This window comes from Leopardus geoffroyi, chromosome B2, assembly GCF_018350155.1.
Source record: "Leopardus geoffroyi isolate Oge1 chromosome B2, O.geoffroyi_Oge1_pat1.0, whole genome shotgun sequence".
Classification (NCBI taxonomy): Eukaryota; Metazoa; Chordata; class Mammalia; order Carnivora; family Felidae; genus Leopardus; species Leopardus geoffroyi.
The window spans coordinates 78,470,001-78,495,342 of record NC_059332.1 but is presented as its reverse complement, the minus strand read 5'-3'; the positions used below and the strand labels follow the sequence as shown (position 1 = coordinate 78,495,342).

The 25,342-nt window shown below is 40.5% G+C and overlaps 1 protein-coding gene across 2 annotated transcripts; it reads right to left on the bottom strand.

Moving 5' to 3' along the window:
* Positions 1–4,257: 4,257 nt before the first annotated feature.
* On the bottom strand, positions 4,258–23,779 carry CB2H6orf163 (chromosome B2 C6orf163 homolog). 2 transcript variants are annotated; one of them, XM_045498971.1, is made up of 5 exons: positions 23,221–23,779; positions 19,062–19,156; positions 17,543–17,650; positions 12,288–12,490; positions 4,258–4,764 (listed from the first exon to the last, which is right to left on the bottom strand). In XM_045498971.1, exons 1-5 carry the CDS (start codon positions 23,366–23,368, stop codon positions 4,329–4,331), a joined length of 990 nt encoding a protein of 329 aa, XP_045354927.1. In that variant the 5' UTR covers positions 23,369–23,779; the 3' UTR covers positions 4,258–4,328. The 2 variants fall into 2 exon arrangements, with proteins under 2 accessions (XP_045354927.1, XP_045354928.1); XM_045498972.1 differs by lacking the exon at positions 23,221–23,779 and adding an exon at positions 19,322–20,087.
* Positions 23,780–25,342: the final 1,563 nt, after the last annotated feature.

Here is a 25,342-nt window from a genome sequence, read left to right as displayed (position 1 = left end):
TTCCAGGAATTAATATAGCTTCCTATATATCAGAAACCATGGGAACTGCATGCACTTCTATTTTATAGGTAGCACCTAAGACAACTGAAAAAAATGTACTCTTTAAAGTATCCTTAAAAGAATTTTCCAAAATGTTTCCAATTTTAATAACTTACATTGGGCTTAGTCTCTAAGGTCTATAATGGTCTCTTTAGGTATTGTACTCAAAGTAAATGATATTAGGAGAGTGAAGTGTTCTCAACTCACATTATGCTAAAAAAAAATGGTTCACTCAAGGAATCTTTCTTTTTGAAAATAGTCTGATTTGGTCTCAATCAAGTTTCCCCAGATAACCTTGGAGTAAGTGTCCCACTGAGATTTCAAAAACATACCTCATTATCAATTTTCACTTGACCTGGAGATTCTCACCTTTGAACTACAGGCAATTGATCTCTGTTCAGGACCCCAGGGGGAATCTGCCCTTCTAGACTTTGGAGTGGTGGGAGGGAGCTATTGGGTATGCCCCTCCATAAATTGACCGCTGGGGCTTGGTATCTGGGAGAGCTCATCAAGCACATTGGAGAAAGTTGTCCAGTTCTTCACCCCTTCATTCTTGGCTCCCAGCCACGACCACTGGAACAGCCAAGATTCTGCACAATAATTCAGACTTGCCCTGATACAATTGGCAGCTACTCAGTGTTTACACAGGCACTAAATTAGGCTGTCATGCTGTAATTGTGCAAAACACATGGGCTTGAAGTCAAACAAGTTCTGTGATCTTCAGCAAGTGACTTTGCTTCTCTGAGTCTCAGGTTGTTCATTTTCAAAGTGGGGATCCTCGTAGGAAGCTTACAGGATTGCTATCAGATTTCATTAAGACAAGATTTAGGGGGCGCCTGGGTGGCTTGGTCGGTTAATCGTCCGACTTCGGCTCAGGTCATGATCTCACGGTCCATGAGCTCGAGCCCCATGTCGGGCTCTGTGCTAACAGCTCAGAGCCTGGAGCCTGTTTCAGATTCTGTGTCTTCCTCTCTCTCTGCTCCTCCCCTGTTCATGCTCTGTCTCTCTCTGTCTCAAAAATAAATAAACGTTAAAAAAAATTTTTATAAAAAAAAAAAAAGACAAGATTTAGTAAGGAACCTAGCACACAGTCTGATACCCAGCACATGCTCAGTTAAGTGGCCATTGCTATATTTTCCAGTGTATCATTTTTCAATCCATCAGGGTCATCCTTATCAGTGCCATAGAAACAAGAGACTACTGAGAGGTCCCATAGAATGTGGCACTGGAACGTGGATGGAACTGGAGAATGTTATGCTAAGTGAAATAAGCCACACAGAGAAAGACAGATACCATATGTTTTCACTCTTATGTGGATCCTGAGAAACTTAACAGAAACCCATGGGGGAGGGGGAGGAAAAAAGAAAAAAAAAGAGGTTAGAGTGGGAGAGAGCCAAAGCATAAGAGACTCTTAAAAACTGAGAACAAACTGAGGGTTGATGGGGGGTGGGAGGGAGGGGAGGGTGGGTGATGTGATGGGTATTGAGGAGGGCACCTGTTGGGATGAGCACTGGGTGTTGTATGGAAACCAATTTGACAATAAATTTCATATATTGAAAAAAAAAGAATGTGGCACTGGAAATATGAGTGACATCTCATTTTTAGTCTACCGTCAGCCTTTCTTGCTTCTTAGGGCCATTATGTATCCACTGTGAACTGTTAATTCTCAGGGGTATACTATCTGGAAAACATTCAAACTAGGAAGAACTATGGATTGAGGTGATCAAATCAGGGTGAAGGATTTGGGTAAGGGCAAAGATGACGTTCCTTTGGTCTGGCCCTGGGAGAGGTAAAGCTGAGTGAGAACAAGAGAAGTGAAAGAAGACCCTCCTGCCATGGTTGGTGCTGACTCCAGACTCTGAGGTGAGTGGCAAATGGGGGCCTGGGATCAGGTCAGTCTGTCCTGATAGGACCTCCTGTGATCACCCCCTATGACAGGATGATGATTAGCATTTTGTGAGAGTGGGCAGGTAAGTCCTCTGATGGATCCAAATTACTTTGAAAACTCTAAGGAAGCTGTTGGTTGGGATTGAGGTGGGAGCAGGGACTGTAGTATGGACAAGGAAAATATTAAAAACACAGATAATTTCATTTCTTCCAATCTGGTTGAAGACTAAGAAGCTAGGTTCCTTTTTCCAAACCAAAAATACATTGCCTGCTTTCTTTTCACATTACCCACTGTGTCACTGATGCCAAAGGAGTCATACTTAAGTGCGGCCATAAAGTGAATCCCTTCAGAAGACAGTTTCCTTCTGTTCCCCTATGGTATGTGCTCATATTTGAATCTGGTAGATGACTCCAATAATTCAGATACCACAATGTTAGGTATGACTTCCTCTGACTTCTACGAGACAAAAATAATGTATGACATAGAGAACCTACCACATTCTTCCTGTCCTCATCACAGAATCCACAAAGACACGACACAGACTTGCAGAGTACCCAGCACACACCAAAGCCTTGGCGTTCAGGCTGAACAAAATAATGACTAAAACCATGGACTGAAGACCCACACTCTGTGGCTGTGACTATTACAAGCTGCATGACTTAGAAAGTTAACCTACCTGTGACTGTGTTACTGGTTTGTACCTTTCACAGACTGCTGTGAAAATGAATGAGTCCTCTTATGTGCCATGTTCAGCGTGCCTGGCACACACTAGCACTTCCTAGTGTTGACTGCTGTTATTATCCACTGGATTCTGAAAAACCTTAGGTCTCTCTCTCTCTCTTGCTGCATCCATGTGCCTGTGCCTTGTAATATTTTGAACCTTAGCTCTGTCATTAGTTGTGTGCTCTGGGGAAAATTATTAAACCTCCCTAGCCTAAGTTTCCCTCTATAAATAGGGGACAATAATAATTAGTTTCAAAAGTCATTGTGAGGATTGAGTATCAATGTTTTTAAAGTGTTTCACATATGTAAATATCTGAACACACAGTAGTTTTTATTTTGTTATCTGTAAAAAAATAGGGTAACAGATGCCTGTCCTGTCTTTCTCACGGATTGTTGTAAGAAGTAAATGAAAAAGCTGCAAAGAGCACTATATAAATGTTAGTACTTCCAGCAAGCAGGCAATCAGTTAGTAGGAATTGCTCTGGTCCTGCAATATCAGGAAGCTACATACTGAGGAGAGTGTAGTCCATTATGCAATTGTAAACAAATTGCCATTTTTACCATTCGGAAATTGAAGAATGGTCAATGTAAACAAATCTACTTAAGGCTTGCTCAAGAACAGTACTTGTTAATTTACTGAAAAATGCTTTCCAAGTTGTTATTTCAAAGCCACCAACATAAGTTGGTGATGAATAATTTAAGGATGTTACATTAGAGTGGATAGATTTTTAGAGAAGTTAGTATGGCTTGGGTTTTCTTTCATTCGAATTTAGTAGATGTTGACATGTATTGATCCTGAGCATTGTGGTACTTAAGTTTTCTGCATTTAAACCCAAAGAAGGTGGGTTCAAAGCACTCTTGGGCTTGAGTATAGATACAAGAAGACTTCCTATTCCTGAAGCAGGAGACTGACCTCTAAAGATGTATTTTTCGGGGTGCCTGGGTGATTGAGAGTCCAGCTCTTTATTTCGGCTCAGGTCATGATCCTAGGGTCCTGGGATTGAGCCCTGCATTGGGCTCCACACTGAGTGTGGAACGTGTTTACGATTCTGTCTCTCCCTCTGCCTCTCTGCCCCTCTGCCCCACTCACGTGCTCTCTCTCTCTCTCTAAAAAGTTTAAAGAAAGAAATAAATAAAGATGTATTTTTCTTTCACAACTGACCAATATAAATGAGTCCTCTCTGAATTATTTTATATAGGGTTCCCAGAATTTAAATGTTATCTTCCTGGATTTGAGGGAAATTGCTTTTTTTCCCTACAATGCTGTTGCAGTTCACCAAAAAACAGTCTTTACTGGACGTTAACACACCTCTCCACAATGGGAACAATCTAAAAGGATGACTCTTAACTTGTTTTCAATGGCAATAATTTCTAAAATAGTTACATGTCTGATGTACACATGAATAAAGCCAGTTAATGGAAGTTTCTTTGGACTTCTTCCAAGAAACCTTCTCCCCTCCTAAATAGTTTTGGTCCCTCTTACTTTTTTCTCTCCTCAGTTAGATTTAGAACTCAACGTAGCCTGGAATGTGCTTTTTGAGTATTTTGGTTTTCCATCAAAATGCCCACAGCCTGTTGTACCCTGCACGTCACTGGGAATCAATAAATGGTTTTTGAGTTCATTTATTTAGTCTTCGGAACAATGGCTTTGTAGTGAAATTTCAGTTAAAGACTTCTTCTAATCAAGAGTTGTTTCATTCTCCTCAATAATAAGATTGGAAGGTGTTTTCTTTCTTTCTGGCAGAATAAAATCTGCATGTCCTGGTGAAAGCTTAGGAAATGTATAATTGATGTATTTTTGAAATGCTGCCCTGGTTTCCTGCAATTCCTCCTCCAGGAAATCCTTCCAATTTGTCATGATGCCTAGTTGTTTCACTATGGACAGCAGCTCCCCCTGGGTGTTAACCAGCTTATCCATCACATTTCCAAGTGTGGCCTGATGTGTCTTCTCTGCCTCTTGGAGCACTTCCTGAACCTCTTCTTGCTTCTGCCTCTGAGCCATACAATAGTAGACGTTCATTTCATGTTCTTTTTCTTTTATCAGTTGGTTCACGTTCTTCTTTTGATCCTTCATAGCTGTTATACCAGTATTCAAAAGTTCCTCCATGGCCATTCTACAAAAGATACGGATTTATAAGTTAGATGGGTTAGCCGCTAAAAACAAAAAGATGTTGCCTTTCACCTAAGATGGATGAGACATTATTGCATTGTTTAGATGAGCCACCAATCTGAGACAGGCAGGTAGAAATGAGCTTTTGGACTGCATTAGCTGTCAACAATTCAAAAACATTTTTCAAGCAGGGAGGTCACTCACTGAGTTTCCTGCTGGAGGCTAAGGCGAGGCCTACTAGCCGAGTATCTGGTAGTTTTAGGGAACTGAGTCCTCTCTGGCTAGAAAAATATGAGTGCAATGTGTAAAAATGAAGAAATGTAGGGTCAGAGTTCCAAACCCCTAGAGAAAGTATTTCTCTGTATCAGTCCAGCACTTCCCTTTAGCCAGAGGGGAGGAAATTGTACTCATAGTTTTATCTGAACAATACTCTATGATAGTCGCCTGAACCTTTTGGTCTCAAAACACCTTTTCACTCTTAAAATGACCAAAGAACCCAAACGACTTTTGTTTATATGGATTATATCTAGTGGCACTGATAGTATTATAATTAAAAGTGAGACATTTAAAAAATATTCATAAATTTATGTAAGGTATGATTAAATCTATTAAATGTAATTAACTTACCTTTTATGAAAAATGTATTTTCCAAATTAAAAAAAATGGTGAAGGCGTGCCTGGGTGGCTCAGCTGGTTGAGCGTCTGACTCTGGTTTTGGCTCAGGTCATGATCTCATGGTTCATGAGTTCAAGCCCCACTTTGTGCTCTGTGCTGACAGTGTGGAGCCTGCTTGGGATTCTCTCTCTCTCCCTCTCTCTGCCCCTCCCCTGATTGCTCTGTGTCTCTCTCAAAATGAATAAATAAACTTAATTTTTTTTAATTGGTGAGAAAAGTGGCATAATTTCACATTTCTTTTTGTAAACTCTTTACTTGTCTAGCTTAAAAGCAAGGAAGATGGATTTTTCATATTGTTTCAATCTGTTGTGACATCACACATCATAAAACCATAGAAAATGCCACTATATACTTGTGAGGTAATGAGAGTGAAGGCAAATAACATCTTAGTATTATCAAGAAAATACTTTGACCTCAAGAACCCCCTGAAAGGGTGTTAGGGACACTGAGCAGTCCTGGGATCACACTTTGAGAACCACTGCTGAACAAGTTCACAGACCTCTGGTTGTTATGTGTTTAATTATATGAAATTTATAGCAGCCAACTGTTTTGAATTCTTACCGTGTCCAAGGCAAGGCAAGTAAATGAGCATCCCATATATATATATTTGCACAATATTTCCTCAGAACAAATCCCATGAGGTAGATCTATTATTACGCCTATTTTACTGATGAGGAAACAGGCTCGGAGAGGTCAAATAATTTGCCCAATTTCACTTAATTAGTAAAGTGGCAAAATGAGCAACCTAGGCAGTCTGAGTCCAGGTCGAAAGCTTTTAGCTGCTGCAATACACTCTGGTGGATGCCTTTGGTTAACCTAGTTTGAGTAGAACCTCTAAAGATTTGAGAATCAAGTAATTTACAGATGTGATTCAAATATTTAGGGTTGTTAATGAAAATCCTCCCCCCCCCACCTCCTAGTCTAACACAATCTTCCCAAGACTTGGCATCTGCCCCTCTTCTAACTGCTTTCTTCTAAGATACAATTCTCTCATTGTCTTCAATTCTTTCAACTTGACTTTCAAACGTGGCCAACTTCCCCAATCTTGAGGTAAACATCAGTTGTCCCCTCACCTCTCTAGCTGCAATGCTATGTCTCTCTTCTCCCTTTTCCCACCAGTCAGGCTGTATCTATGGTTAATAACAAGGGTTAACATTTACTAAGTACTTACTACCTGTCCTGCTTTAGATTCTCTCTCTCTCCCCCTCTGCCCCTCTCCCCTACTCACTCTCTCTCTTAAAAAAAATTAAATTATTTTTTAATACAAATTACCCATAATTTTTTTTTCTCAAAAGAGGGCCTAGAAATCATATCATATGAGGAAAGACTAAAGTAACTGGCTTAGTACTTTTTGTTTTTTTCTTTTCTCCTCCAAATGAAAGCTTGGACAATCTCTCTCTCTTCTCAAGTCTCTTAAGGATCACTACGCAGAGAGTGAGAAGCCAAGTGTGGATGTGAGGATGAGACTGAGCACATTTTGGATCCACATTAGGAAGCACATGACAAGAAGAGGCATTCGGCATTTTAACCAACCACTTCAACCACCTGCAAAATTCCTGTTACAGAAGCACTCAGGAGGCTCCCCAGTGCCTGGCAGGCATCCAACAAAAGGGATGGCAGGTTCAACTCGATGACCTCCAATGCCCCTCTGACATGATGTGAATGTTTATGCTTCTTTCTGTAAGTGGTGGGGTCTATCTGTCATCTCTAATTTTATGAGGCTCTATTCTTGGAATTTCAGAATTACATACCATATTTACATGTAGTGCTGGCCAGAAATGAACTATTTTTGAATAGTTTTAGTATGTGTCCTATATGTGTGTGTGTGTGTGTGTGTGTGTGTGTGTGTGTATGATTCAGTCTGATATTTTATAAAATGGGTTCTCAGAGAAGAAAAATAGATTATTGGGGTGCCTGGGTGTTTCAGTCAGTTAAGCGTCTGACTTTGGCTCAGGTCATGAACTTGTTTTCGTGAGTTTGATCCCCACTTCAGGCTTTGTGCTGACAGCTCAGAACCTGGCACATACTTTGGATTCTGTGTCTTCCTCTCTCTCTCTGCCCCTTCCCTGCTTGCAGTCTGTCTCTCAAAAATAAATAAAGATTAAAAAAAACTTTAAAAACGTAGATTGCTAAATAAAAAATAGAGACTAATATATAATAATCCAACCTCATTAGACTCTTGGGGAAAAAATGAAGCATGGAAAAACCATACCAGCAATTAATTTGTGCTTTGCTCTTTAGGGCCTCTCTTAGCTCCTTCTCTCACTTTTTTAGGGACACTGTTGAAACGGTACAAGATATATAGCTCACAAGTTTAAAGAATAATATCTGTCCATTCCCTCCCTTCTACCTATTAAGTGAACTTTTCGTTTTCCCCATATATTTTGCTAAGAGTACACTTTTCAACCTCCTTTCTATGTCTATCAGTAAAAATCCTGGCTCTCTTAAGACAGGATGAACCAATGCTTCATTTCCCCATTTCTTCAATTCCTAAATTATAAAGGGATTTGTTCCCCAAACTCATTTGTCATCAAGTATTTAGGGTGATGTTGAAAATTTGCCTGATGTGCCCACAATAAGCTATTAATCCATTTTTTCACTTGAACTATAGGACTGTTAGCACTATTTTAATCAGTTATAACCATTGTGGTGTAAGGAAAATATATCCTGATTATCCGCCTGAGAAGCTGGGAACCAAAGGGCACCTGGGTGGCTCAGTTGGCTAAGCATCCAACTCTTGATTTCGACTCAGGTCATGGTCTCATGGTTTGTAGGATCGAGCCCCACGTCAGCTCTGCACTGACAGCGTGGAGCCTATTTGGGATTCTCTCCCTCTCTCTCTGACCCTCCCCCACTCATTCTCTCTCTCTCTCTCTCTCTCTCTCTCTCTCTCTCTGCCTGTCTCTCTCTCTCTCTCTCTGCCTGTCTCTCTCTCTCTCTCTCAAAATAAATAAACATTAAAAATTAAAAAATAAAAGGAAGTTGGAAAGCTGGTCTTTCAGGATTAGTGATACCCTCAAACTGAGGCGACAGGCATTATATAGGTTTGGTTGTGGGCACATCTCCAGAGACCACCCTTCAGCAGTGCATTTATATCTCAGGGTTATTTGCATTCTTAACCTTCCCTTGGTTCTACATCATTACACTACCCACTTTCCCCTCTACATGTTTGCTCATGCTGCCCTCACTCTTTTCAGTCTTTCACAAATGGGATCTCCTTCCTTCCAAGTCCCAACCCAAGACTAACTGCCTCCAACAAACCTACCTCACCACACAGCTTCCACCCTTGTTACTTGACCTTTCCAGGGCTTTCCCAGCACTTACATGTTCTTTGTACCTGCCCATCTAGCCTTGGTCTGTGGGGCAGCCATGCTTTAGTTACTTCACATGTTGAAGAAATACCTTTATTTCCTCACACTAGAACTCAGGACCATATCCACAGAAGACACTTTATAAGCTCTGGTGAAATGAGAAGGGTAGTATAATGGAAGGTCATAAGCTTTGGTATCATATAGACCAGGGTTCACATCAGGCTCTGTCACCTCTCCTCTACATGACCTTCTCTACATGACCTCTAAATGAGGTTGCTCAGTCTCTCTCTTAAGTCTCAGGGTTTTCATCTGAAGATATGGAGAATGATAGAATCCCTCAGGAAGGGATAGAAGAATTCAGTGAGAAGCACACAAAGGGCCTTGCATGTGCTAGGTGTTAAATAAAAGGTAGCTATCATTAGGAATTAGAGCCATGACCACAAAAATTCCTGAGCAGCCACTTCATTCACGCCTTTGTCTTGGACTAGAAAACACTTAGAAGAACCTTTCCAGGCAAAGCTTGCCTGCCTGCTTGCTTGCTTGCTTTTTTTTCTTCCTTCCCTCCTTCCTTCCAGTGAAAGAGTATGGTGTCTCCTAGATAATCTATTTAGAATCTAATCACCCCAGTCCACAAAAACGTTTTCTGTGAATTTAACATATTTGTCATAATATGTATGTGTTCGGAATACTTAAATCTTGATAGTTTCTAGTCAAATAAAAGATCTACAGTTGAATTCTAAACACTTGTCCTTCTCCATGTATTGGTTTCTGCAAATACTCTAAGAAACACTGGAATCTAGCAATGTCTAGAAATAAGATCTGATGTACTGCAGAGTGAGTTCAGCTAATTAGAACAAATTTGAAACTTTGTTTAATAAATATATTTTTTAAGTTTATTTATTTTGAGAGACAGTAAGGGAGCGGGGAAGGAGCAGAGAGAGAGAGAGAGATAGAATCCCAAGTAGGCTCCATGCTGCCAGTGAAGAGCCTGACTCTGGGCTTGAACTCATGAACTGTGAGATTATGACCTGGGCTGAAAACAAGAGTCAGATGTTTACCAACTGAGCCACCCAGGCCCCCCATGTTTAATAAATATTTAAAGAATGCGTACCCTGTGCCAAGCTCTCTTCCAGGCATTTGGAATACATTAATGAACAAAATGGACACTCCGGTTGGATACACGTAAACAACAGACATGGCAGTTCCCTAATTTTAGTCAACTGATTTAATAAAAGGCAGTCATCGAAAATATTCTATTCAAACCTCAGAGAAGAAAGGGCCGGAGTAGCGGGGGGGGGGGGGGTGGGTTGTGGTGGTGAAGGCAACAGAGTGAGGGAAGGAGCAGACACTGCAGGTACATGAGGAGTGGTTCCAGAAGCTCCTATAGGAGGAGCGGAGTTCCTGTAGATGTAGGGTGGGGAGAAGGGAGAGGAGGATACTACCTTTCACCACATTGGACCACAACTCATTTGGGAGTTACTGCCTTCTCTACCTTTCTCCCAGAATCCTCTTTTACCTTCTTCTTCTGCCTCAATGATGATTTATAGCCTATGCATGAAGAAGGGTACCACTGAAACAGCCACAGCTGCAGCCCTCATTTTTACTTATCTGCAAAATAAGATTCTTAGAGGACTTTACCTTTGGCTCTGCTCTAAACAGTTCTAACAAAGAAGATTTTTACCCATTAACTACACACAAATCGATTTGTTCGTTAAGTCAAAGAGCAAAGCAAAAGAGACAAGTCCTAGACTAGATGGCAAACAGAGGTTTCAGTCCTGGTTCTGCTGCTGCAGCCATGTGATCTTAGGCAAGTCACTTAACACCTGGAAACTGTGGTTTTTCTCTTGGTCCCAATAATCACTAGGGATCCTGACTGTTTTCCTGTTAAAACTGGCCAATTCCATCAAATGTTCATTGCATACGTAATAATGGTTAGTTTGGGGGCACATGGGTGGCTCAGTCGGTTAAGCATCCAACTCTTGATTTCAGCTCAGGTCATGATCTCACAGTCATGAGATTGAGCCCTGCATTTGGCCCTGTGCTGAGGGTGGAGCCTGCTTGGGATTCTCTCTCTCCCTCTCTCTCTACCTGTCTCCTGCTTGTGCTCATGTCTGCTCTCTCTCTCTGTCTCTCAAGATAAATAAATAAACATTAATTTTTTTAATGTTTATTTATTTTTGAGAGAGAGAGAGAGAGAGCGAGCACAAGTGGGGGGGGGGGAGCAGAGAGAGAGGGAGACACAGAATCCAAAGCAGGCTCCAGGCTCCAAGCTGTCAGCACAGAGCCAATGCAGGGCTCAAACTCACGAACTGTGAGATCATGACCTGAGCCAAAGCCAGCCGCTTAACCAACTGAGTTTCTCAGATGCCCCAATAAATAAACATTTTAAAAAAATGATTACGTTGGTACTCTTAAAAACAAGTGATCTGATTTATGCAAAAATTATTTGTGATTATGTAAAACATAAGGCTATAGTTCATCAAAAGGGCACGAATGAGACAGACCCATTATTTAAAATGAAGTCCTTGGGAGACAGAGAGGGTAGGAAAGCAGTAAGTCAGGGCTTAACAAGTTTTGCCCTATATATTTCCAAAGTGTCAATCTTATTTATAGTGTATATTACTTGTGTAATAAGAAAAAGACCAAAAGTAACACATCCATGCTAGTGTATGATATCAGCTAGAGAATGTGAAGATTGCCTTTTATGTGTTTATGGGGAAATATTTGTTGATTTCTCTCCTTAGCCTCTTAAAACTGGAGAATCAGAATGAAAAACACATTATTTACAATGGTAGTTATCTCTTGAGAGTGTGGAGAGGAAGGAAAAATGATTGAGGAGCTTCACGTGGGAACTTCAGAAGTGTTAGCAATTTTCAGTCTCTTCAGATGAGTGGTAGGTCATTGAATATTCATGTTATTTTTGTTTAAACCACACACACATACACATACATTATACAATGTATTATATATTGTTCTCTATGCTTGATATATTCCATAATAAAAATGTAAAAACACAGGGGCGCCTGGGTGGCTCAGTCGGTTAAACATCCAACTTCAGCCTGGGTCATGATCTCACAGTTTGTGAGTTTGAGACCTGCGTTGGGCTCTGTGCTGACAGCTCAGAGTCTCCTCGAGTACTCACTGTCTCGTGGAGGAAACCAGCAACTTAATCGTGCAATGAATGTTTTATACAAAAAAAGGATTATCTGTCTTCCTCTCTCTCTCTGCACCTCCCCCACTTGTGCTTTCTCTCTCTCTCTCAAGCTAAATAAATAAACTTTAAAAAATGTAGAAACACAGGGGCACCTGGATGGCTCAGTTGGTTGAGTGTCTGACTTGGCACAGGTCATGATCCTGTGCTTTGTGTGTTCGGGTCCCGCATTGGGCTCTGTGCTGACAGCTCAGAGCCTGGAGCCTGCTTCAGATTCTGTGTCTCCCTCTCTCTATGCCCCTGGGAAATATGTGCCTCAACCTTATCCCTTTCACCAAGTTGATTTGGCCAGAGTAAGATACTGATTTGCAAATGTGTTCTCTGGAATACCTTTTCTGGGCCTGGATTGCCTCCTGGGCCATCTGTCTCTCTTCAGCCCTGGCCTTCTCCACAGCCTGGACCTTCTCCCTGTGGCACTCCATCATAATCCTTTGGATTCTATGCACCATGCGTTGTTCTGCAGCCAGGTGTTCTCTCTGTAGTTCATCTTCCATGTTTTCGTGCATCTCTATCTTGGTTTTAGCTGCCATTTCCTTTGAGAAACAGTTTGACAGCTTTAGATGTTACAGCTTTGATGTCTAAAAATGCACACTAAGAGGTTATTCAAATCATAGTTCATTAACCTGCTGGAATGTGCACCTGTGAACACTGATGATTTAAAAGAAGAGTGTGTATAATATGGAAAACTTTCATTTATATGATGCACCAGAAATGTGCAATCTATATAGCATAAATATTTATTTAGGTAATATTAGAAGGGAATATGGAAAAAGGGAAAATAGATCTGTCTCTTTTTCCTTGATTGTCCCAAATCCTATAGTGTCATATTATCTTTACACATAATTAGAAATACATAATATGATTCTGTTAGGAAGTCAGTCCTGGAAAATGACAGAAATAATGACTGTGCCTCCAAAGTGTCTCCTGGGTGTGGGGGCCGGGGGGAGCCTGAACTCAGAGAGCTAACTGTTGCCCATTACTCTAGTCACAGGAGCTTGCTGGCCGGTCCTCCTGCCATTTGGGCATTCCAGCTCACTAGCGTTGAGGGGTCCTCTCTTGTTCACTAAAGGGACAGGAACAAATGCTCCATTACTCCAGGGCAGAAGGACCTGTGGATGCCTTTGGCCAAGTAAAGTGAGGAGGCACTAGTCAAACCAGGACTCAAGAAAAACAGATTCTCAAAGAAAACCCTGTAACCATTCTGGAAATGCCAACCAACTCCTCTGTGTGCCAGGCACCATGCTGGGCCCACATACTACAAACATAAGAAGGCTAGAATCTTCCTCCTCAAGGACTCACTGTCTCATGGAGGAAACCAGCAACTTAATCATGCAATGAGTGTTTTATGCAAGAAAGGAGGCAACAATCAATTCTGTCTAGAGTTTCAAAACTCATTTGAACATAAATTTGTATCTCTATTTCAGGGATAACAAGAGAGCATAAAGAAATTAAGTTATTTCTCATAGTGAGTCAGTCAAAGAACTAGGAACAGAAAACAGGGTTCTTAATGTCAGTTTCTTGCTTCATTGTTGGCCGTGATGCTAGGGTCCTTCAAGAGATTCATCAGTGTATTTTCACTCCAGACACCCTGTACAACCTTCTAATTACAGTGAGCATGACTGCTTGCTTTCTCTCTCTCTTTCTTTTGAACTCTACATCTCATGGGAAACTGAAATCATTTTAGCTTTGCAGAAAAAAGTGTCTCAACAATTAAAATGTTTGTTAGACTACAGTTTTTTTCAAGAGAAAGAAAGTCTTCAACTTCTCACTTTGGCTACTTCAAGGGTGAAAATTTTTTAAAAAATGAATAAAACAACAGAAAAAAACTTTAAGAATCTCTCCAGAGTGGCCTCAGTTCATGTATTTAGAAAAAATTTTTAAGGGAAACATTGGCTGTTTAGAAATGCCAGCTAGGTTTTCCATACTACAGAAGGCTTTGTCTCTTAAAGGACTAGAACTTTTTGGTAATAAAACATTTTGAATGGAAATATTTCTAAATGTCTGTGACGTCTACCTTACTTCATAAAAAGAGTAGAGTGAACACACTTTAACATTTCTTGGTGATCTAGGCTGGTAGATAAAGGAGAATGATTGTATTGAGCTAAATACTTTGTACTACACTTAGTAATCGTTCAAGTTTATTGGGTTCCCTGTCTCGGTTATGAATGACCCCAGACTGCTTTGCTTTTGGAGATCTGATACCTGGTTTTTGTAATGTTTCTTGTTCTTCACATGCTATTGTGCTGAGAACTCTCTGTTCTAACTGCTGTCTGTGAGCTCCTTTTTGTCATTTCTAGTTGCTGGCATTTAATCTATTTTGGATTTGTGAAGTTGAGCAGCCACATCTGTTGGGCTCAGGCTGTCAAGTAAGTGTAAATAACATTTGAGTGGGGAATGGAAAGGTTCTGCTATGAGTAATAAGCCTGAGTTTCTGTCTTGTAGTCAGAGGCCTTTATTTAAATTCCCAGGGGATATTTTAAATTATTTCTGGGTTTTCAAGTGTATTCTCAGTAATTGAAAGGGCTGAATGGTTGAGCTTTAGATAAATGAAGTAGTACATAAAATATTTTTATTTTAATCATAGAATTTAAAAATGACACCCCAGCCCTTTATTTTGGCTGGGTTCTGAACTTGGATTCAAAGAACTAAAATGGAGTCCTTCCTTTATGTAATGATGTATTAAAAGCAAAATCATTTTACTGCCTCACAAAGCATGTGGGATATATATTTAAAGCTACAAAAATAATTCAGTGACTGACTATTTGGCAGTGTTCTTATTCAATGGAAAGCCTCCCAGTTAAATTACTTTTACTGAAATGCATTTTGAGTAAATCAGCTCATATATTGAGATATTGTAAGAAACAGCCTCATGAAACCCATCATATTTACTGTGCAGATGTTTGACAGACATTTATGACACAACGTCTCCCTTAGGAGAAGTTTCTCTCAGCTATCACATGCAGGAATATCTGGGCCTCTCTATCTGATTTGTTTTTACCTAATGGATATGGTGATTCATTGAATTTTCGTCTTTGCATTGACTGCCAGAAAGCTCAAGGCCCAAATAGTGAAAATTGCACAGGAACTCATGCACACATACAATTTTAAGTTTTAAATTCACTCCTGACTTCATTATATTTTCTACTCTGATTTTACCTTACGTTCCATTTCATCATTTGCTTTTTAATATTATTGTATTTGAATAAGTTAATATAAAAATCTTTTCAAAATAATCTGTTCATTGTGTAAGATCTTGAAATTTTACTCAACAGCAAGCATCTGAGACTCATGCCAAATTCCTAATGTTATAAAAGAGTAATACATAGTGATTTCTACATACCAGAATTGAATGGTATTTGGTTTTAGAAGGGCTTGGTTTTCTGTTCTATATATTGGTAATCTTAAACTTTAATACACAGAAGAATCAGACAGAATGCTAGTTAAAAACCTTGCCCCTCACTCTGTAGGTCAGGTGGAGCCTGGGAATCTGCATGTTAAGCTCCCAGGTGAACAGATTCTGAGGCAGGTGGTTCATAGACACCCCCCTGAGAAGCAGTACTGATGTCTATGTCTGGGTATCCTACAGTTGAAACAATCCTATGCATCCATCTTAGATAAATCACTCTTTTGTTATATAAAAAATGTCCTGAGATGGCAGTATAAATGTGAGTTCCCAAACCCTAGACAACTATTTTAGAAAGGTCAACCTCCTTCTAACTTTTCCCCTTTCCATTTTCTTAGGACTTCCTCTACTTTAGCATTAAGTGTATCAACTCCACTCAAAGACAATATGAGGTACAGTCAATGTGAGCTCCTTGAAACGGGCATCACAGCTAAATTATCCTTCTATCTGCACAACATAATGCCAGGAGCAATATTCAAAATACTGGGGCACCTGGGTGGCTCAGTCAGTAAAGTGTCCGACTTAGCTCAAGTCATGATCTCACCGTTTGTGAGTTGGAGCCCCACATTGGGCTCCATGCTGACAGTGAGGAGCCTGCTTGGGATTCTCTCTCTCCCTCTCTCTCTGCCCCTCCCCTGCTTACTCTGTCTCTCTCTCTCTCAAAAATAAATAAATAAACAAAAAAATTTTTAAATGTGCATACTCTGGCTGCAGCATTAGCGCAGGGTCCAGCTTTGGAGTTTCCCACCAATTTAAAGGGGTAGCCCTTTTAATTGGGGGAGGTCTTGGAGACTGGGGAAGCAGCCAGGGTGACTTAGGTGTTAGGGAGCTTGGCGAGTGGCTATCTATCAACTGATAGAGAAGTATTTAAATGCTTATGGTCATCCTGGCAGATGTCAGCTGAACAGTAGGCCTGCCTAGAGATGCTAGAAATGCTCTTCATGTTTTGAACTGAAAAAGGGAATGGGTGTGGACCACTGCAGCCAACCTCTTGGGAACCAGGCCACTGGTGCCAAGCAGGGAGGATCCCACTATCCTTTAGGAACCAGAAGCAAAGCTCCCTTTGCTGCCAACAAGTTTCCTGAGGACAAAATAAGGATCTGATATACAGTAGGTGCTCATTGCTGAAACAATGAATAAATGGGGTCAGTGGTCCCTGAACTGTTTGTTAATTATGTTATTAAGTTAGGCCAAACCTGGGGCCAGACTTCTGCCACTTTCCCTCCAGCTTCTGACCATGAATTGTCACATCTATACCACGTCCTTTCCTATACCTCCTGTGGCCAACATGTAATAGTTCTATATCCTTTTCATTTGATCAGCTTTTGTAACTGAGGTACTGAACTAAATAATGAATTCCTGGGCCTCTGCCTGGAAAGTTACCTACAGTCATGTGTTCGAACAGGTTACAGGTTACAAAGAGGACCCTTTGTTTTATGACCTTTGGCACTGCAGGAAATATTCAGTAGCAGCTCAGGGTCACTCTTGGTATTGCAGTAAATGCAAATTTAGGGAAAAGGATGCAATCAGAGAGCCCAGGAGAAGGAAGAAAACAGCTTATTTCCTTTGTTCAGCACCAACTTGAGCACTTCTAAGTCAAGGCCCTGTGTGGGACACCAGGCTAGAGTGGTAATGAGAGACAAGCCCTAATGGAGGCTACAGTCGTGTGCAGGTCAGACATTCAGCAAGTAATCACACAGTCTATTTACCTGCAGTGATGGGTGTAAAACGGGACAGGGTGTCAAGGGCAGAGTGATTCAGGTAAAGTAGTGATGTTTGAGCTAAATCTGATGAGGTGGGGGAAAGACATTCTGACAGAGACCCTGAGGTGGGAAGGAGGTGGAACACTCAGGTTTGAGGACCCAGAAAAGGGCCATGAGAGAGAAGAGAGGCTGGCACAAGAGAAGTGGTGGGTAAGGCAGGCAGGATGGCTCCTTTGGGCCTTGAAACCCCATCAAGGTTTGGGTTCAATACATCAGAGATTCTCCTGTACCCATTCATCACTGCTGCCTCTCATCTGTGAGCCTAGCATCTCTTCTGTGAAAATCCTGGGTCTCCTGACCAACCTCCAGGAGACACCCATCAAGGTTTTACAGATTTTGTTTTTCTCTTCTCCCTTTGCCAGAGCTTTCCACTGATGTATGTACTCTTATAAAGACAACAAACAAGCCATTATAAAAACCTGTAAGTCTTTTTGATGTTCTTCTTCCAGAATCTGAATATTCATTTTGTGTTTGTCATTTGCTTCTTCAAGTGCCTTCTTGATTGCTTGTTTTTGGCGTTTATCAGCCTTTGAAAGAAACAGTCCAAATTTATAAACATTTATATATTAATATATACTTATATTAACATACATTTTTCATGCTTACTGAAAATTAGCAACCACAATGGGGCCCCTCATCACTTGCTCTGTTCCCATCTCAAACCTCTCCCAGAAAACTTGCTGCCTTAGCCAGAGATGCCCTAACACATCCCAACTTAACATGGCTAACATCACTGTTTTGTGAACTGCTAAAGAGGGTTTTAGTATAAGCTGCTGGGTTGTCTTTTATTTGGCACTTTATTTCTTGCTTGATTGACTATCAAAGTAATGTATGCTCATCGCAGAAAATCTGGAAAATACAGAGAAGTGGAAAGATGCACAAAGCAAGAATTTGCTGAGAAAGGAGGCTGAGCACCATCCCAGACCCCCTGCATCAGGTGTTCAGAAAGAGGTTCTATTATTTTATTTGAAGAGAGTGCCCAGATCATTAGATATGATGACATTCAAATTGTAGATTACTCACAAAAGCATTGCCTTATATTAGGGTGTATAATTGATGGTTTGCAATTAATTTGAATTTTACTATTATTGATAAAGATAGAGGACTACTAAGATTTTTATTCATATATCCTTTGCACTTGGTGCATTTTGCACTTTCAAAGTACTTTAATACCAAGCTTGTGCTGGTACTAATGCTGCACAGTTCCAACACCATTTGCTATGATGTCTATGTTATAAAGGAACTGAGAAATAATGCTCTAAGCACTGTGGCTTGTCCTGCCCTCATGGAGCATAATTCTCTTCAGGAAGTCGTTTATGTTATTCTTCAGGAAGAAGTGGAGGTTGGAGGATTGAGATTTTGCTTCAGTTAAGTGTCTGGGATCTGACTATGAACCTCAATACACTCAAATTGCCCCTATGGCCCTCAGCAGTCACGGGGACAAGGTATCAAGGACTTTGGAGAGGAGAGAGCAAGGAGAGTAGGCGATAATGCAGCATTTGGAAAAAAAAAAAAAAGAGCACTTGGTCAGGGGTATTTCACACTGCACAAATGTATGGTCTACATATTAAATATTAAGCAATAATAAACAATTGTCTTTTTTTGTTGTTGAAGTTTTAAGCCGATGAGAATAAAAAAAGCAGGAGTCATCCACACATAGGGGCAATTTAGAAGGAAGGGAGCTCCTAATGGTGTCTGCCCCTTACTAAGCAGCTCCTATGCACCTGACATTATTTCACTGAACTCTTTCAACAGTCCTATAGAATATTATTGTTCCTCTTTTACATTTGAAGAAGCCAAGACTGCAGAGTTGGAGAACTTGCCCAAGGTCCCACAGATAGCCAGGACTCAAAATCAGTTCTGCTTATTGTTTCAGACAAATCCAAAAAGTGAAAGAACTCTAAAGATGCATTTAGGTTGATATTCAGTTTCTTTTACCTGCACCCACACATCAGCTTCTGCTTTTGCAATACGTTCTTTGAGTATTTCTTCTTGGAATTGCTCTTCTTTATTCAGAATATCTGCCCCAATATCTGTGCATTTGAGGAAAAACAATCACAAGTATCCACAGACTGTTTTTTTCTTCTTCACTATGACCTATTTATTAGAGTTATCTAAAAGATATGCCCTTTTAGGAGATGCCAATCTTTATTCTTTAAAGGGGTACACTTTTCCGTAATTAATGAGAGGGAACTCACAGCACCGTTGGGTCTTGAGACAGTCTGTTCCTGTCATCACACTTGGGCCATACAATAGGCAACTGGGGAGGTAAAGTGACAGAAAAGAGCATTTTGTGTTCCTAAAATAGGACAGTGAGGGAATATTCAAGTGATATTAGCACATTATTCTGCTCCTGTCTCCCTGTCCCTCTCTGGATGCTGGCGTTCTCTCCCTCGGGAAAGAGGCAGAAAATGCTTTCTTCACTCTGAAACCTTCTTTCTTCATGTGCAGATCTTCGTGGTTTAGCCGTTTCAGTGGTGGAGTAAGGGGGCAGCTGTTTAGTACTTGTCTGTCAATGGTCTCATTTAATTTCCACATAACATTCCCATAATGATAGCCTCCCTACCCGGACAAAAAAATAAAAGCCTACATAGGTTAGAGGACTACACAGATAGAGCGAGACCTGCAGCCAAGCTCCATCTCTGTCTGCCAGAGCAGACTGTGAGAGGTGGCTCAGGACTTGTACGCAGGCTACGAGCCTTTTCAGTGCTCAAGTCACACACATAGTGAGCTTTCTCCCCAGTCCAACCTCTTACGCTACCTACCCTTCATTCCAGTTATTTCTCACATCTTTGATTTGTTGAATTAACTTAACTTTTCACGTGATTAGGTCTTGACAATCAACTTCCTAAAATTACAAAGCATGTCTTATATTGCAGTGTCTCTCTTATGGTGCTCAGCTTGGCAACACCATTGTAGACACATGTGGTTGCCCAGTATCTCTGCTCTCCCTCCAGTAACAGAAACCATTTTTCTCAAGAATGTCCCTCTCTGGGGCGCCTGGGTGGCGCAGTCGGTTAAGCGTCCGACTTCAGCCAGGTCATGATCTCGCGGTCCGTGAGTTCGAGCCCCGCGTCAGGCTCTGGGCTGATGGCTCAGAGCCTGGAGCCTGTTTCCGATTCTGTGTCTCCCTCTCTCTCTGCCCCTCCCCTGTTCATGCTCTGTCTCTCTCTGTCTCAAAAATAAATAAAACGTTAAAAAAAAAAAATTAAAAAAAAAAAAAAAAGAATGTCCCTCTCTCACTTCATGTTGTTCTGGGGGGGGGGGGTGTTCCTGCAAATCACTGCAGCCATCCTGCATGTCCCATCACATTGTCCCCATCCTCCAGGCCATAATAATCAGCCCAGGATTGGGCACATGCTCCAGCCTGGCTAACCAGGCTCTTCTCTAGGATTTTATATAAGGATGTAAGGAGAACATAGCTTTTTTTTTCCCCCCTTTGAGATTTCTAAGCTGGAGGTAACAGCCACATAGAGCAGTCTGGGACAACTTTTATTCTTTTCCCCTCTCCTGTAAGCCTGGTTGCAGGAGTAAACAATTAGGCCAACTCACTGAGAGCAAGTGTGGCTACATTGAAAGCCCTGGAGCCAAATCCTGCTTGGGTTTCTCTGTTAAAAGGCCAAGAAATTCTATTTTATGCATGGTCTAGTCTGAGTTGTGTTTCTGTTACCTGCAAATGAACATCCATGTTTGGTGGCATTAAGAGTCTATGATACTAGATTATCAGTGAATCTAAAAACAGAGGGCAGGGGATACTATAGTAGAGATGGACATATACTTTGTAGGCTCAACACTGTGCCGATATGATTATGAAAGATCTAGGAAGAAAGGTGACTGAGCATGGGCCATCAGTGTATTAAATTTCATAAAAATGTGATACAACTGTGGGTTGCTATTATTCTTTTTTAGCCTAAATCCCATTATTTTATATTATTCTCAACCCTGATTGTACAAGAGGATTCCTGCATAGCTTTAAAAAAAAAATACTCAAAAAGAAAAAGACTACTGATACAAAGAATAACTTGGATGGATCTCAAGAGCATTATATTGAATGAAAAAAGCCAATTTGAAAGTTATATATTATATGATTTAATTTATATAACAATCTCAAAGGGGTAAGATTATAGTGATGGAGAACAGATTAGTGGTTGCCAGGGGTTCAGGTTAGGGTGTGTAAGGAGTAACACAAAGGAGTTCCTTTATGGTGACAGAGCAGCTCTACGTCCTGATTGTGGTGATGGTTATACAACCCTACACGTGATAAATTTCATGAAACTATGAAACAAGAAAAAAATGCACATAAGTTCTGTACCTCAGTTAATAGTATTATTCCAATAGCAATTTCCTGGTTTTGACTATATACTAGCATTATGTAAGATATCAATGAGAGAAACTGGAGGAATACATGGGAGCTCTGTTGTTAACATTTGTGAGTCTTAAACTATTTCCAAATAAAAACTATTAAAATATGAAACAAACAAACATAAAAAACCAACACATGCTGAAGCCTGGTTCTGAAGGTTCTAATTTAGTGGGTCTATGTTGAATTAATATGAAATCCAATGACTCTGTATTTAGATATTTGTAGTAATAACAAAATTTTTTAAATGTTTATTTACTTTGGGGGGGTGGTTTGGGGAGACAGAGAATCCCAAGCAGGCTCGGCACTGGCAGGGCTCAAACTCATGTACCATGACATCATGACCTGAGCTGAAGCCAAGAGTCCGATGCTTAACCAACTGAGCCACCCAGGTGCCCTGTAAAAACAAATGTTTTAAAAGCTGTGTGCACTGCTAGGGTTGAGGACTACTGCACTATGCAATATTCATTTAACATTTATACAGACATTCCCACATGCTCTTGAGTTTACTCGTTAAGAACATTGACTTAACAGTCAACGACAGGGATGCTGGGGTGGCTCAGTTGGTTAAGTGCCGACTTGGGCTGAGTTCATGACCTCACGGCTCATGGATTTGAGCCCCACCTTGGGCTCTGCACTGACAGCTCAGAGCCTGGAGTCTGCTTCAGATTCTGTGTCTCCACTCTCTCTCTGCCCCAGCCCCACTTGTGCACTCTCTCTCTCTCTAAAATAAATAAACATTAAAAAAACTTTTTAATAAAAAAAGTCAATGACAAATACAGTTCACTGTATCTAAAATATTAATTTCTACCTAGTTAGATTTAATTTTGCTTATCTGGATTCAGATATCTCAGAAGGCATAAAAAGTCAATCATTAAATGCATATCTAAGAATGGATATCCACTGGCCTGGGTGTAAAAAGCCAAATAATATCAGAGATTGTAATTAATAAGTCACACTAAACATTTACTAGAAGTTAAAGTCAGTTTGGGTATTGATGTTTTTAGAGGATGATTCCAATTTGACCTCTCCCTGTACTGTGTAGTTTTTTCAAAACACTCTCCATTCTTTAGTTTCTCATATTTTCAAAGATCAAGAGTGAAATTAAATAAGTAGTTTACCAGGTATAAAGGAAGAGAGGGTCAGAGAAGTATCTGGAGAGTCCTTAGGAAAACATTTCTAAGGCTCAAAGTCAGACTACGAACTCTGATGGGGATAAGGAGAGAAAGAAACCTGTAATTACAATCTGATTTGCTTGTATAGTAAATATTTTCAGGTTATCTCCATGCTACCTATGTTTATGTCACCAGCTACTAGTAAAGGTTATAGCTTCACTATTTATTAAGGTGTTATTTGGAGGTATTTCCTCTACTATGTGTAAGGAAGTTGCCAAAGTATGGGCCAGGGCAAAAAGAACTCCTGTTTACTATTATATGCCAACAAATATTTCATTAAAGCCTCATAACCAACCTGCTAGAGAGGTATTAATATCCCTACTTAATATAGGACTCCCAACATCTCTATAAGGAAACACACTGAGAGGCTAAGTGTACTGTCTAAGGTACACAACTGGTAAGCAGAGAAGCTGGATTTCAACCCATATTCTTTTCATGCCAAACAGACACCCCTGCAAGACAAGCAACTTTGACCAGGAGAGCTGATAAAAGTCAATATAGCAGAAAGAATAGCACATAATGCTATCAAATATTAGAACAAAGGAAAACAGCATTTACTTACCCAGTATATCTTTGTGAGTGTAAAAGCGTGTCTTAAATGGCTTGTATTCATGGATCCGTTTGAAGGTTCCCCCCAAAGGGGCTGGTGGAATTATTTTATTACAAACAGCACAGCAAACAAAGTTCGTGTAATTCGGATTTCGGATCATAATTAAGATGTCTTTTACTATGTGCAGTTAAAGTACACTTAAGATCAGAAATAAAAGTTTTAAGAAAACCTGGAAGTTTCAGGAAGCTAGAAGAGGATCAAGGTTTTAGGACGATGTTAGAGGCTGGTAAGGATGAAATTATTCGCCATGATTAGGTAGTGGTTATGTGCCTAATGGTAAAGAACGGTTCTAAAAGCCTTTGCCACATAAGGTATGGGCACTGGATTTGGGAAGATTTAAGCAGTGGCTCTCTTCCAGACTTTAGCACTAAACTGTTAACTTACTTAGCAACTGTTGCTAGGTAAGACAAGCTTTGCTCATAAAAGCAACTAGAAATAATGAGGAAAGGGAGCATGGTACAGCCATTCATTTCCCAGATACTCTCTGTACTAGTTTCCTATTGCTGCTGTAACAAATCACCACACATTTAGTGATTGAAAACAACACCATTTACTCTGTTGCAGTTCTGGAGGTCAGAGGTTCAAAATGAGTCTTATGAGGCTAAAATTAAGGTGTCAGCAGGGCTGCTTCTTTCTGGAGGCTTTACAGGAGAGTCTGTTTCCTTGCCTTTTTTACCTTCTAGAGGCCACCCGAATTCCTTGGCTCATGCCTCACATGATGTAGCCTTTCCCCCGCCCTGTGTGTATGGACCTCTATGCTTCTTCCCCTGATCTTCAGCCTCCTTCTTAATAAGGATTAAGATTATATCAGGCTTATCTGGATAATAAAGGGTAATTTTCCCATCTCAAAATCCCTAACTTGATCATATCTGCAAAGTCCCTTCTGCCATATAAGGTAACATAATCACAGGATCTAGGAATTAGGATCTGAACATCTTAGGGGGTGGGGTAGAACAGGGGGGATCATTTTTCAACCTACATTTTCTTTTAAATGGTTTATTTAAAGGGGCACCAGGGTGGCTCTGTCATTAAGTGTCCGACTTTGGCTCAGGTCATGATCTCACAGTTTGCAAGTTCGAGCCCCATGTTGGGCTCTGTGCTGACAGCTCAGAGCCTGGAGCCTGCTTCGGATTCTGTCTCCCTGTCTCTCCGCCACGCACACTGTCTCTCTCCTTCAAAAATAAATAAACATTAAAAAAAATTAAATGTTTTATTTAAAGAATTGATTTCTTTTAGGTCAGCAAAGGAGAAAAATTAATAAATTAATATATTTTAATTAAATTTTTTAATGTTTATTTATTTTTGAGAGAGAGACTAAGCATGAGCAAGGGAGGGGCAGAGAGAGAGGGAGACAGAATCTGAAGCAGGCTCCAGGCTCTGAACTGTCAGCATGGAGCCCAACGTGGGGCTCGAACTCATGAGCTGTGAGATCTTGACCTGAGCCAAAGTTAGATGCTTAACCGACTGAGTCATCCAGGTGCCCCAATAAATTCACATTTTTATAAACGTGATGTTTTGGTGCCATGGCAATAAAACTGGGAAACATCACAGTATCTTAAAGGAAAAGTTACTTTCCATTAGCACTCAAAATTAATAAGCCTGGTTTTTAAAATCGCAGTTAACTAATGTGTTGTCCTTGTTTTAAAATGTATAGTCCTGCATCCCAAGAACCACCTCCATGCCTAACAAATTGGAAAAGATTGGTTACCCTATGGAGGATAAGGCTACACCAATAAATAACTTCACAGTTTATTCAGGAAATTCTTGAAAACCAATTTATCAATTGAACAGCTTGCTCCTCTGGGCAAATAGCTCTCCTATCAGAATGGATTACTTCCTTGGGCAAAAAGGTCACTTACCACTTATTAATATTTTACTTATCGAGACTTGCTTCAAGACCTAATCTACTAAGTTTCTGAGTTTTGCCCAGTCTCAACCAGATTCTCACACTGAAAGACATTCCTTTAACCACTTGAGCCCTGATTCCAAAACGCTGTACATCTCTCGCCTGGACCATTCCTTTCTTAGACGCAATGTCCAAGTGGCATTTTTCCCTCAGAGAATGAATGAGAAC